The sequence below is a fragment of the Vigna umbellata genome, chromosome 10 (genome assembly GCF_029865625.1).
Source record: "Vigna umbellata cultivar VRB3 chromosome 10, Vumbellata_1.0, whole genome shotgun sequence".
Taxonomy (NCBI): domain Eukaryota; kingdom Viridiplantae; phylum Streptophyta; class Magnoliopsida; order Fabales; family Fabaceae; genus Vigna; species Vigna umbellata.
In genome coordinates, this window is record NC_142174.1 from 19,757,679 (window position 1) to 19,771,284 (window position 13,606).

The following is a 13,606-nucleotide window of genomic DNA, read 5'->3' on the forward strand; positions in this document are numbered from 1 at the left end:
ATGACCAAGATGGTGTTACATGGCACTAATAGTGCCACGTATCATTGTCAGGTCGCATGTCATTGCATTAGTCTCAATTTGGTCCCTGTATTTTTATTGTGTCTCAATTTGAATCTTGTATTTTTATTTTATCTCAATTTAGTCTTAATTTTAAAAATTAAATAATTTTTCTCCTCTTCAAATTCAAACAAAATTTAAATTGTATGTAAATATTAACAAATATTTTTATTAAAATTGATATTTTTATTAAATATTTTTTACAAGATTAAGTTTAAGGCTTAATAGCTTATTTTGTCCCCAGTTTTGGTGAGTTGTATCAATTAGGTCTCTCCTTTTAAAAAAGTGTCAATTGCATCCTCACTTGGTAAAATTTTCCTCAATTAAGTTCCTTCCGTTAAAACTCAAACGATGTTAACTTTTTATTCTCTCTCCTCTGTTTCTCTACAACGCAACAGACCTTTCTGTTAGTGTTATTTTTTTCGTCCTTTTTTATGGAGTCATACTATTTCGTTAATGAGCTTTTCTGTTAGAGCCTCTTTGAGTAAGTCCATAGGAGCAGAGCCTGACCAGGTTAAAAGCACACCATAAGACAAAATCAAACACCAAAAAACCCGAGATATACAGAGAATAGGCAAGAGAGAGAAAGGTACAAGTAAAAGCAAATAACCCCTCACCAGATTTCTTGCGAGGTTCAGAAGGGGTTGTTTCATAATGATGAGGCAAGAACACCCCAGTTCCGCCGCATCCCCTTTTCACAGAAGATCCACCCGTACCTACAGTAACCCAAGACCCGGATCCGCCAAACTGCATCCGATTGTTTTGTTGCTGAACTTGACAAGGGGACCATGCAGATTGGGGAAAACATGTAGGACGAGTGCATTTCACATTCACACTCTCATGGCCAAACTCACGCGCTTTGTTTTGAACCTGAACTTGTTGTTAATGAACGACTCAGTTATGCTTAGTTGGCCTTCCCTAAACCGAACCACACTGCTGCTTCGGTCTCGCAACCTATGGAACCAACAAAACATCAGTCATTATTAGAAACCCTGCATAAGACCGGTAATAGGAGTAAAACAGAGTGTATATCAATGCGATAAGGAAAATAAGGAACCATGGTGGTTGTTTATCTTCAACCTTGCGACTTGTTCGGCGACAACGTATATAGCTTCCCAGGGGTCGTTGTTTTTGTCAAATGGAGTCATCGAGGGAGAAGGAACGCACAAGTACCCGTTCGGGCTTCCGTCGTCGGAACCGACACTTCAACCCGACCAGCTCCCCAATCTGGTAAGCGTGGAGTGTGGGGACTCGACTAAACCCTAAGTCTTCCTCGGAATCTCCGAGAATGTTCCATTGTCGGGTTGAATGGGTAGCGTAGAGAGGTGTTTACTAGTTTCGTTAAGCGAGGACTGACTAAGTTGACGAGTGAGTGCGACGAAGAAGTCCTCTTCGTCGTTACTGCTTTCGATCTCTGTGGAGCTGGCCAGAGATTCGATCGGCGGAGAAGAGAGCCCAAGGCCGTAGTGGAACTCATAAGAAAAGGCGAAAAGGGCGTGGAAGTGGACGTTGTTGATGTGATGGTCGTGGACTATAAGGAAGTGTGAGGGAATCCAGAGGGCAGCATCAACCATGTTGGTAGTTGGGATGGGTAAGGAAGTGATTGTGAGAAGTGATTATGATTCAAAGAGAGGGAGAGAGAGAAGACAATGGTGATAGCTGTAGGGAGTTAGAACATAGAATGTTGAAGACAATATGCTTTTATTAAGGTTTCAGGGTCCTTTTGAGGTAGTGAGAATTTTGACATAAAGGTCTGCTGCATTGTAGAGAGACAAAGGAGAGAGAGAATAAAAAGTTAGCAGTGTTAGTGAGTTTTAACGGAAGGGACTTGATTGGGGGAAATTTTACCATGTGAGGATGCAATTGACACTTTTTTAAAAGGAGGGACCTAATTGACACAACTCACCAAAACTGAGAACAAAATAAGCTATTAAGCCTAAGTTTAATTATGTTATTTAAAAATATACCTATAAGAGTTTTAAAAAGAGTAACATAACATGCTAGTGTGAATTTTCGTGGAAAAAGTTTTCATAGAAAATCATGAAAGAAGAAACCACCTTTAGTTATCGTTTTCACGAAAATTTTCTCCAATTTTTTATTTAGAAATTAAAGTAAAATTTCACATCAATTATTTGTTAAGTGAGCTCAATCATTTAGAAAATTTACACCATCATGTTATGTCATTGTTCTATTTTAACTCTTATTAAAAAGAACATAATTAATATTTATATAATTAATTAAATAAAAATATAAACAAACTTAATCTTGTTAAAAATATTTAATAAAAATATCAATTTTAATAAACATATTTGTTAAGATTTGTATACAATTTAAATTTTGTTTGAATTTGGAGATGGACAAAATTGTTTAATTTTTAAAATTAGGACTAAAGTGAGACAAAATAAAAATAGAGGGACCAAATAGAGATAAAATAAAAATACAAGAATCAAACTGAGACTAATGCAATAACATGTGACCTAACAGTGATACGTGATACTTAAGGCTGGACATAATTAACTTAGTTATAGTAAACTATAGATAATCTATGCTATTTTGTACTATAAACACTAAACTGTTTTTATAAAAACTGAATTATACTGCTCTTTAGTGCAGTTTAGAAAAATTAAACTTTTTCTACTAAGAGTATAATTAACTGTTTTAAACTCTAAACTGTGTTTTAGGTTTTGATTTGAAACTTTTACTTGCTTTTGCTTTTTTATTTCAGCAACATAAAAAAATAAGAAACAAAAATATGTTCGAACTATCTTTTAGACTATATATATATAAATAATATGGACAAATAAATAAATAACTTTTTTAGAGTTTATACGTTAACTATAATAATTATTATAATAAAATAATATTATTAAATTTATACTAAAATTCATTAAATATTTTAAAAGAACTAAATTTTATTAAATTGTAATTATGAATCGATAATTATTTTGTAATTTAATAAAACTAAATATATATATGGATAAATAAATAAATAACTGTTTTTAAAAGTTGTTTAAAAAGTTAATATAATAATTATTAAAATAAAATAATATTATTAAATTCATACTAAAATTCATTATATATTTTAAAAGAACTAAATTTTATTAAATTGTAATTATGAATTGGTAATTATTTGTAAATTAATAAAACTAAATATATTTGTAAAATAAAAAGATAAAAATTTGTGTATGAGAAAATAATTATAAAATATAATACAATATATATATTCTTCTATTTTGTGTATCAGGTGCATGCACAGAATTTTCTCTATATTACAAATATTCAATATTATTAATATATAAGCAAGATCGGAAAATGTACGTAAAAATTTGTTAGATTTCAAAATAATATAACCCATGAAATAATTGTAATGAATTGTGTTTCAACATGTTCTCAGTGTATATAAATAGCAATGTATTGATTTAGTATAGTTATTAGTTAACTATATAAGTTCAGTTTTTTAAAATTAAAATATAAAACAGTTCAGTTCAGTTATTATCCTATGGGCTTAATACCCTATTTTGTCTCCAGTTTCGTTTGAAAATGTTAAATTAGTCAATCCTTTAAAAAATGCGTCAATTACGTCCTCACTTAATAAAATTTGTATCAATGAAATCTCTTCCGTTAAATCCGTACAAATGGCGTTAATTAAGCCTATCCTAAATAATTCAGTTTCTTTTAGTTTAGTATAATATAGTTAGTTATAGTTTAGTACAGTTTAGTTTGATTTGNACGAGGAATGTGAATTGGGGTCCTTCCTTAAGTCTTCTATCACCTTCTTTAACTCTTCATCTGCTTCAAGTTCCTCCAAAATCTCCTCGAAGTCTTGCCAATAAGGTCTGGCCACAATTCTTAATTCCTTTTCCTCTTGCGGGTCATCCTCTTCCTTCCGCGATAGGGCATTTGCTACCCTGTTGGGGACTCCTGATTTGTACACAATCTCAAAGTCATACCCCAAGAGCTTTGCAATCCAATTTTGCTGATTCTGAGTGGTGATGTGCTGCTCCAACAGGTACTTCAGGCTCCTTTGGTCAGTGTGAACCACAAACCTTTGTCCCAAGAGATAAGGCCTCTAGTGTTGTATGGCTAGGAGCAACGCCATCAATTCCTTTTCATATATCGATTTGCTCAATGACCCCTCCGATAACGCCTTACTGAAGAACGCTATGGGTCTTTTTCCTTGAGTGAGAACCACTCCTATCCCCCTTCCTGGTGCATCACACTCGATGTGGAACGGTTGGTCAAAATCATGTAGAATCAACACTGGTGCAGTGGTGATGGCCTTCTTTAATCTTGACATGGCTTCCTCCGCTGGCTCCGTCCATGTAAAATGCCCCTTTTTAAGAAGGTCGGTCAAGGGTTTGGCAATCTTCCCATAGTCCTTCACAAACCGCCTATAGTACCCTGTCAGACCCATAAATCCCCTCAAAGCCTTCACCGTCTTGGGCTTCTACCATTCTACCACCGCTCTTACCTTGTCTAGGTCCATTTCTACACCCTTCTCGGATATCCAATGACCCAAATAGCGTATCTGGGTTTTGCCGAACTCACATTTCTTTCTGTTGGCCACCCACCTGTTCGCCTTGAGCTTCCCTAGCACAATCCCCACATGTTCTAAGTGCTCCTCCCAAGATCGGCTATACACCAATATATCATCAAAGAACACCAATACGAATTTCCTCAGGTAAGGCTGCATCAGGTTGTTCATTGCACTCTGGAAGGTGGCTGGTGCGTTGGTGAGACCGAACGGCATCACCATGAATTCGTAGTGTCCCTGGTGAGTCCGAAAGGCCGTTTTATCTATGTCTCCTTCTCCCATCCGAATTTGGTGGTAGCCGGACTTCAAATCCACTTTCGAAAAATATTTGGCCCCTCTCAGTTCATCTAACAATTTCCTCTATCAGTGGAATAGGAAATTTATCCGGTACCGTGGCTCGGTGGAGGGCCCTATAATCCACACAAAATCTCCAGTTGTCGTCCTTCTTCTTTACTAGTATTACCAGGACTGGAATATGGACTGGTGCTCGGCCTTATGACCATAGTTTTCAGCATCTCGGCCACCTGCTTCTCAATCTCCCCCTTCATCACATGGGGGTAACGGTATGGCCGTACGTTCACTGGATTCGTGCCTTCCTTTAATGGGATTTGATGAGCCATGCCCCTGTCAGGAGGTAGACCTTTGGGCTCATGAAACACTTCCGCATGTAGCTTCAAAATCTGATCCATTGTCTGTCCCTGTGCCTTTGTCAGTTCACGACCGAACTGTTCTTCGTCCGCGCTCCTCTTGATCCACCTGAGCTCCCATACTAACATCCAGGCTTCAACTTCTTTCATCTTGAACAAGTGCTTCTGGATCAACCATCCTCCGAGCTAAGGTAGGGTCGCCTTTTATGGTTTTTTTCTTTCCTCCTTGGTCGAACACCATGGTCAATTCCCTCCAGTTCAACGTCACTTCTCCCAGCTTGGCTAACCATTCTACTCCTAGTATCACATCAACCCCTCCCAATTCGAACAGATGGAACCTGTTCGGTAACCTCGGTGTCTCCCATGTAAATTACCACTTTCTCATAGCATCCCCTGGTCTTCTTCTGTCCATCTCCCAAACTCACCGAATAAGGGGGAGTATCCACCACGGTCAAACCCAACTCTTTCACCAGTTCGTTACTGATGAAGTTGTGGCTAGCGCCACTATCAATCAGAATCAACACCTGTCTCCCTCCTATCTGTCCATGTAAGTTCATCGTTTTGGGCTGGGTTAGCCCCCCAGCTGAGAAAGCTGACAGCTCCATCTTCATCTGGTCAAGCTCGGTCTTCTCTTCTTCTTCGTCGTCTTCCTCATCCTCTGCCAATATCGTCATCCTGCAGGCTCCTTTCTGGACATTGGTGGCCTGGACCGAACAGGTCCCCCACACTTAAAACATCTCCCTTCTTCCCTTCTTTTCATATACTTCGCATAAGGTAAATTCCTTATGGTTCTTTCTCTGTTGTTAATGAGCGATCGGCCTGCGCCACCCCTGTGTGTTCCCTCTCTTCCTCCTGCGCCCCCGTTCTCCATGGTTCCCGCTCGGTTTCCTCTAATCACTACCAATCGATTTTGATTGGATCGACCGGGCTCCAAACGCATGCCAGAACCGCTTGGTCTTCCCCAGGATTGGTTTCTGTTCATACTTCCACTCCCCGTCTTCGTACCCCCTTGGACGTCCTCCACAGTCCCTTGCTATTCTCATAGCCATCATCAATTCCCTCGGATCAAGCAATCGAACTTGCTTTCGAATTCCATCATGTAATCCTGCCATGAAATATCCCATAAGTTGTGCTTTGGCCAATCCTTTTGTCTGCCCTACCAGGATCTCAAATTCCTGGATGTATTCCTCCACTGTGCCTGTCTGCTTAATGGCCGCCAGCCTCTCAAAAACTGGTCCCTTGGCTGATGCCTCCCGAACCGTACTACTATCGCCTCCTTCAGTCCCGTTCCACGTACTATCGTCCGTTTGTTCCCTCCAAAACCTTGAACCAGAATCCTACACTACCCTCCATGCTGATGTACGCCAAGCGCAAGTTTTCCTCCTCAGACACCCCTTGTAATTCAAAGAATTTGTCCTGCCCTATTGATCCAATTCAGTGGATCACTCCCTTCGAAGACTGGTAACTCGATCCTTCTTCTCCAGTTCAAGGATTCCTCCTGGCGTTCAACTCCATACGGCACATTACCCCTGTCACTGTTCGATCCATCTCCTTCCCTACCGAACGGTCTACCTGCCGTTTGGTTCTTCATCTTTATCGCCCTCCTCTTTGTTGATTTTTCCATTAACATACCCTTGACTTCCTTCGTGTTTCCCCTCTAGGTAAGGGGTTTGTGTTGTCATCACTCTCATTAGCTCTTGAAAATTCTTGCAGAGTGCGTCCATCTTTGTCTCCACCACGCCTATGGACACTTGCATGCTTTCCTGACTTAACCCCACGTGCTCCAATTTTACTTCGACGACGCTCATCCTTCCCTCCATGACGTCCTCTCTCTTTTCTGTCGCTTCGGCTGGCCTCGTATTCTCCCTTGTCAGATCCGGAAGGTCGGACCAATTGTTACATACCCAAGTATGGGACGTAACCAGTAGGCTCACTCACACAGTCTCAGTGATAAGGAACAATGGAAATTTACTGAATATACATCTGTTATTGAATAGAAATACTGAATCAAAGATAACAACCAATAACTGGGAGCAGGATCTCCGTCAGTTACATGAAAGCATAACCTCTCTTACAAAACCTAATGATCAAAATTCATATCCTTCCCCCTAGGTTTCCCCTATCTTATTCCTAATCACTCCCTCCCGAAAAGGTAAAGAATAAAAGTAATTACGCCTATTTATTATGATTATGGTACCCAATAAAGCTTGGGGCTATCTAACAATGCTCCAATAAAGCTTGGGGCTATCTAACAAATGCTTAAAGCTTGGGGCTATCTAACAAATGCTTAAAGCTCCCTCAATGCAATCAGCAAGTGATTTGAAGTGGGGTGGGGTGAGAGTTAAGTTTAACATGCTTAAACAGAAAACTTAAAGCAACACGAAGATTTTGGTCTTGCCTTGAGTGTGCATTACTGCAGCAGAGTATTTCTTCAACTCCCTGGCCTTCTGCAGACAGATTTCAGCATCCTTCCAACGAGAGAGACTAGCATATAAATTTGCCAGACCATGCCAAATATCAAATTCATTTATTTTATCATCCAGAACCTGAAAAGAGTTAACAAAATTGAAGTCATTGATTTCTAAATCAACAATTTATAACTTAGGGGGGTGGGGGGCGTATATTTCTTTCATTTGTCCGTCCTTATCAGCCAAAAAGTTTCTCAGTAAAACATAAGGAAGGAGGAAGGAATGACTTAAAACTCAGTGTAAAAAATGACAATCAAAGGGAAATATCCGAACATAAGAACAACATAAAAGATATGTAAAATATACAACGGTCTTTCCCATATTTTTTTTCTTGACACATCTTTGATGCTCTCATTTTTACAGACAAAAGCCAACTCAACCTTTTTATAACACTAACAAATGCTTGCTACTGTGTATTTTGTTTGGTAATTAACATCACAGTAAATTTAAGTTTCTTGTAAGTCAAATCTAAAATGGTATAGAACTGTACTTTGGAGTATCATTTTGCAATACGAATCTCCTCAAGTGCCTTCAACTGACAGAATTTAGAGGAAACTGTTAGAATCAATTACACGGTGGGGGACCTTTTTAGTCCCATATTGGAAGCATTAGATTTTTATTTGAGGTTTATAAGGCCTTGGACTATCTGACTACAAAAGGCTAAACAATGTAGTGTGGTTCTCGCACTGTTCCTGTATTTATATATATTAAATATAAATACAAATATTTTCTTTTAATTTTAGTATTTTTATATATTTAGCATTCCAAAATTTTGTACACCTATAAAATGGTTTTGGCACCTCCAAAATATTTTCGAAAGATCCACCAATGTATACAGGTAGTGTAATGTTCACAGCACTATTTAAAGGACTAATCTTGCATGAGCCCTGAAGCTGTGGTGCATGGTGATTTGTAGGTTCCAATTACAATGTACAAGACTTGGTAGACTGAGAGAATATGTTGTAGGGTTCGTAAGGCCTTCAGGTTCCTAACTACAAAATTGTAGCTTCTGTAGTGTCGCTTTCTCAAAAATCCTTAAACACTAAACCTTAAACATTATAAATATGACCAAAGCTTTAGATGGCTAAAACTATCCTTGACTAGTGCCATGATTTAATTTAGGATTAAGTTTTGGGTTCAGGCCAAATTTAGGATAGTCTTAATTTTTATCATAGACACATGTTTTGGTCACCTTACAGTTTTCTGAAATTTTATTAAATTGAACTGATACAGTATTACAAACTACACCTGAACTGAGTACAAAGGTCCCTTCCAAGATGTTGAGAGCTTGATCTCTCCCTTCCTGAAACCCACTCAAGAAAAATGTCCCCTCCCTTTCCCTTATCTTATTTCTTTTATTCTACTAATAACTGTCTAGAGTCAGTTAGACTTGCCCCTAACAATAACTGTTAAACTAATTAATAAATGCTAAATCAATTTGGTCCTACTAAAAAACCAAAATTCTGGCTCTCTGATAAGCAACCTGGACTCGGGCTTGCCCTCAGGCCTGGAAAATTTGGAATACCTAATGATAGTTGGTAGATGCTCTCCATGATCGATAGCAGCCTGATAGCGGGTGGAACAACATGCCCAACAAATAACAAATATTGTTAGGATAGGCTCTAACCATAGCTCTGATACCATGTTAAGAAATGGACTTTAAGTCTAACTCAATCACACAAAACCGGCTTATAAGGTGAGGTTTGCACCCACTTATATATTATAAATTGGTCTTATCTTTAATCGATGTGGGACTTCCAACACTCCAAGAACTTGTTAGCTCAAATATCAATTGCTAAACACCAACTAGTGTGCAAATAAGGATTGAATTTTATTCAATTGAATTGATACCAAGTTACAAATTACACAATAACTAAGTAAAATTAATTGAGTACAAAGGTTCCCTTCCAAGATGTTGGAGATTGATCTCTCCCTCCCCAAAACCCACCCTGGAAAAATCGCCCCCTCCCTTCCCTTATATTTTTTTATTCTACTAATAACTGCTTAAAGGCAGTTATGCTTGCCCCTACTAGTAACTTCTAAAACTATTCAGTCCTGCTAAAAATCCTAAATCCTGTTTTTCCTCTTATAATATTTACTTATAAGAGGCCTAACACTTTCCAAATAGAGGTGGGTTGTAATCCCATGTCAACTACTGATCCTCATGAGTTAGCTTTTGAGGTTGAATTTGTTCTAAGAAGAATTCAATTGTTTTTATCCAAAAAATTGAGGGTGGCAGAGCAATCTATTCATCCATCATCCATTCAATCCACCCATTACAAAAATATAAAACAATAGGGTGAAATCCATTCATTTAACTATATGGAAAGTTAATCATACATATATTATTTTTAAAAACTCAATAGATTCTTCCATCAATGCTTATTGGATCAAAATCACTCTAATTAATCTTTTTTTCATAATTAATCTTTCTTAAATATACCTTCTTAAAAAAATTTAAATATATAAATTTAAAATTTATTCTGTAAAATTTATTTTTTATTTTTTAGAAATATATTACTTTTATGGATAGATTGGTTTGAATTGAATTTCTATCTAATGAATCAAGATGAATCATATTTTTTTAATTAAATTTTTAATGGTTCAAAATTGATTAATGACTCTTTTAATCTAATCCATTATAATCCAAAATAAAATCTGTTCAATTTGTCTAATGTGTGACCTCTATCAAAGGATCCGCAGGAATCTTACCTTTGAACTAATTTGGGAAGACCCAAAAGATTTATTCTGGGCTTGAACCAATGCAAGAAGGTATCTATAGGTTTCAATAGCATCCATTGGTCGTGATTGGGATATCTTCAACTTTGCTTTCAGCCTAAGCAGTGGCCCCTGCTCCCATCTTGCAGTCTGATCTAAAGCAGCATCTGTCACCACTTCAGCTTCAGAAAATCTTTGCTGTGCAGACAAAATTAGAGCAAGCAATCTCCAAGATTTCAACATAGAACCACCTGTTTGATTAAAGAAATGTCTCGCAGAGCGCAAAGCAGCAGACAAGTTTCGGTGTTGCGCATAATGAACAGCCAATTCAAAAATCAGATCAGAATTGTTTGGCTCCAATTTGATTGCTGCCACCAATGACTCTAAAGCTTTGGAGTGAAGGCGAGACCTCTCAGAGTCAGAGGAAGCAACCTTAGATTGCTTTCCAAGACAAAGTCCCAACATCCGTAGAGCAACACCTTTCAAATGCTCATTTTGGTCACGAGCATTATTGACTGCCCTCTGTGCATAGATCACTCCCTCAGCAGCAAGATGGGGATCCGAGCTGCAGATCCGAGCTGCTAACACTAATGATGTAATGTCATTTGGTCGTTCATGTTTGTGCAAAGATTTCCTTAGCAGGCTCAAAGCACAGTCATTTTGTCCAGCACCACTATAACAAAAAGCTAAAGAATTCCAACAATCGATTCGATGGTATACTCCAGGCATCAACTCTTCAATTTGCTTTGCTAAAGTAGAAGTTTGGCTACATATAGAAAGTGCAAAAGTAAGGTGTTCCATGACTGATGGATCCCATTTCATCTTACCAAGGCTAAACTTTCTCAAAAGAACCATCAATAGCAGAATAGCCTCTTCAAGATTATTTTTAGGCACATATGATCCTTCAATCTGAACTGCCAAACTAGGTGGACTTGCCTCCACCCCACTGTATAGCAAAAACATAACAAATGACTTCTGAATTCTTGCACAGTAATCATTATCAAGGTTCCATTGACTAAAAAGGGCTCGCCTATAAGCAGAGATTGCCTCATCATAGCAACCAGCTTGCTTCCAAAGCTCTGGAAGGAGCTCTACAGCATGGCTGACTATCTCTTGCAATTTATTATCCACTTGAATATTAGGAATACCCTGATAAAATATCTTCTCAACGGAATCAAGAATACGTTTACAATTATTAGCAGCCTCTGCATAAATTCATTAAACAAGAATTTCAATGTATCCATTCTGATTATGAAATCACTCCCTTTTAGAAGGGAAAAAAATATTAAGAAGGTAAATGTAAGGTGGAGAAAAATTTCAACAGTCAAGGTTGTATATGATACCTGTAAATTTCTCTAATTTTTGCAGAGACTTGGCTTTTAAGTAGATGGCTTCAAGCACCAAGCTAGCCGCATGCTGAGAGCCCGAGGCTGATTCAGTGTGACCACGACCTTTCTTGCCCGGTGGTTTCTCAGAAAATGAAGATTGCAACCTCTGAATGGCAGCTTGGAGATCAATCCCATCAAACACACGAAGAGCACCTTCTACATTACCTCTCTGATACTCCAACTTACCAAGAAGAGCTCTTGCTTCCTGCAAAGTTTTAAGAGTAACATCAGGGCTAAACTCTATGATCTGATTAATTTCTCCCAAAAAACAGCTCCTCCTATCCAGTGCCAAGAATCAATGCATTCAAGATATCATTTGTATCAAATTTACACAGTACAAATTACGAAGCCCATTTCTTGTATTGACATGTTTTTTCTAGCTTCAAAAAATTCAATTATGTTACGTACATATGTACAAATTGCAATCTATAATATGTTCAATGCTCAAATTAGAATAATATGAGTACTACGACAAAAATACATTGCATGCTATCAGATTCAAAGATCCTGAGGTTTGGCTCACAGATGAAATTTATCGCCTTGTTATTGAAGGTGTTGAGAACATAGTAGTTACAGTTACCTAGAGAAGGCAGACCTTATTCCTATAAATCTAAGAGTTGCTCCGAAACAGAAATATAAATCAAGACAACATATTGAAGTCTAAATAATTAGCAAACATGATGAATGAGTAGCTAAATTCCAACAACAAAAAATTTCAGAGACAAATATCACAACCATTTGACATCAAGATCAGCTTTCTCCAATAACTCTAAGTGACAATTTGGCCCTTGGTTTCTGCTTCTTACTATTTGAAAATATGAAATGCACAATCCAGAAACAGTTGCCACCAGATGTCATAAAAGAGAAACAAAGGGAATATTTTGCTACACAAATAAATGGCTGACACAAACTAGTAAAGTGTGGCAGTATTAACAAACAAACCTCAAAATTGAGTGACAATCCTTCTCGCAACGAATCTTCTGCTTCTTGAATATTTCCTTGATCAAGCTTGGCCTCAACTTCTGATGCAGCCATGCGGCTTCCATTGGCCTGGAACTCCCTAACTGATACTCTCCCATGCTCAGTAGACCCCATCAATCATTTCCCTCCAACCTGCACACACTCCATAACCACCCTTTCCACGTAAGTTCCAATTTTGTCGTCCCTTAGAAGCTTCAACGGCATTGCACACTGGTCATATATATTTCACAAAATCTAAACAAAAACTCATACACACAAGTCCAAATCTTTAGTATCGCAAAGAAAAACAAAGTTCCCCGTTTCACACGGCATTGCTAAAAACTGATCCTAGCATTGTCATATACGATGCAAGTCCCCACAAATGCATGTTTTTCACTTCAAAAGTCGTTTTCGATGTAATGGGGTTCCGTGATAACATAAAAATCATCAAACTTTGGAAGAAAAATTGAAAATTGCAGAAAAAAAAATTACATGGGAGAGGGTGGGAAATTGCAGATCCAGGGAAGAAGCTGGAAAATGGAACAATGAATAAAAAAAGGTTGTGACTGACCAAAGCAACGTGGCGTTGGAGCAAAGGGAATAGATGCAACAGTAACCGAAAGGAAGATCTAGGAGAGGGGACCCTTGAATTTTATCAGCATTTGATCAAAGTTGATGGCATTGTCTTATTTGAGAGGAAAAAACAACAATAGAAAGAAACAGAAGAAGAGTGGTGGGTGGTTTGAGGTCAACCGCTGTTACAGCTGGTGAGAGAAGAGAATGACCAAAATTGAATGCCCAAGAAAAGTAACAACTAAATACTCTCACTTCTTT

The 13,606-nt window shown here is 37.9% G+C and overlaps 1 protein-coding gene and 1 pseudogene across 3 annotated transcripts; both read right to left on the reverse strand.

Moving 5' to 3' along the window:
- Positions 1-497: 497 nt before the first annotated feature.
- Positions 498-1,631, reverse strand: LOC148192118 (uncharacterized; annotated as a pseudogene).
- A 5,901-nt stretch (positions 1,632-7,532) lies between these two features.
- Positions 7,533-13,557, reverse strand: LOC148192119 (protein NPG1-like). 3 transcript variants are annotated; one of them, XM_088100191.1, is made up of 5 exons: positions 13,344-13,557; positions 12,755-13,003; positions 11,768-12,017; positions 10,419-11,629; positions 7,533-7,784 (listed from the first exon to the last, which is right to left on the reverse strand). In XM_088100191.1, the coding sequence occupies exons 2-5, from the start codon at positions 12,905-12,907 to the stop codon at positions 7,608-7,610; spliced, it is 1,791 nt and encodes a 596-aa protein (XP_087956317.1). In that variant the 5' UTR covers positions 12,908-13,003; positions 13,344-13,557; the 3' UTR covers positions 7,533-7,607. The 3 variants fall into 3 exon arrangements, with proteins under 3 accessions (XP_087956317.1, XP_087956319.1, XP_087956316.1); XM_088100193.1 differs by having other exon boundaries at positions 12,755-12,925; positions 13,265-13,557; XM_088100190.1 differs by having other exon boundaries at positions 7,534-7,784; positions 12,755-12,925.
- Positions 13,558-13,606: the final 49 nt, after the last annotated feature.

Coding starts and splice junctions, on each gene's coding strand:
- LOC148192119 (XM_088100191.1), bottom strand. CDS start 12,907: ATGGGGTCTACTGAGCATGGGAGAGTATCAGTTAGGGAGTTCCAGGCC. Junction 12,018..12,754: donor GATTGTCACTCAATTTTGAG/GTTTGTTTGTTA, acceptor AAAACTTTGCAG/GAAGCAAGAGCTCTTCTTGG. Junction 7,785..10,418: donor CTTCCCAAATTAGTTCAAAG/GTAAGATTCCTG, acceptor AACTCTTTTCAG/GTTCTGGATGATAAAATAAA.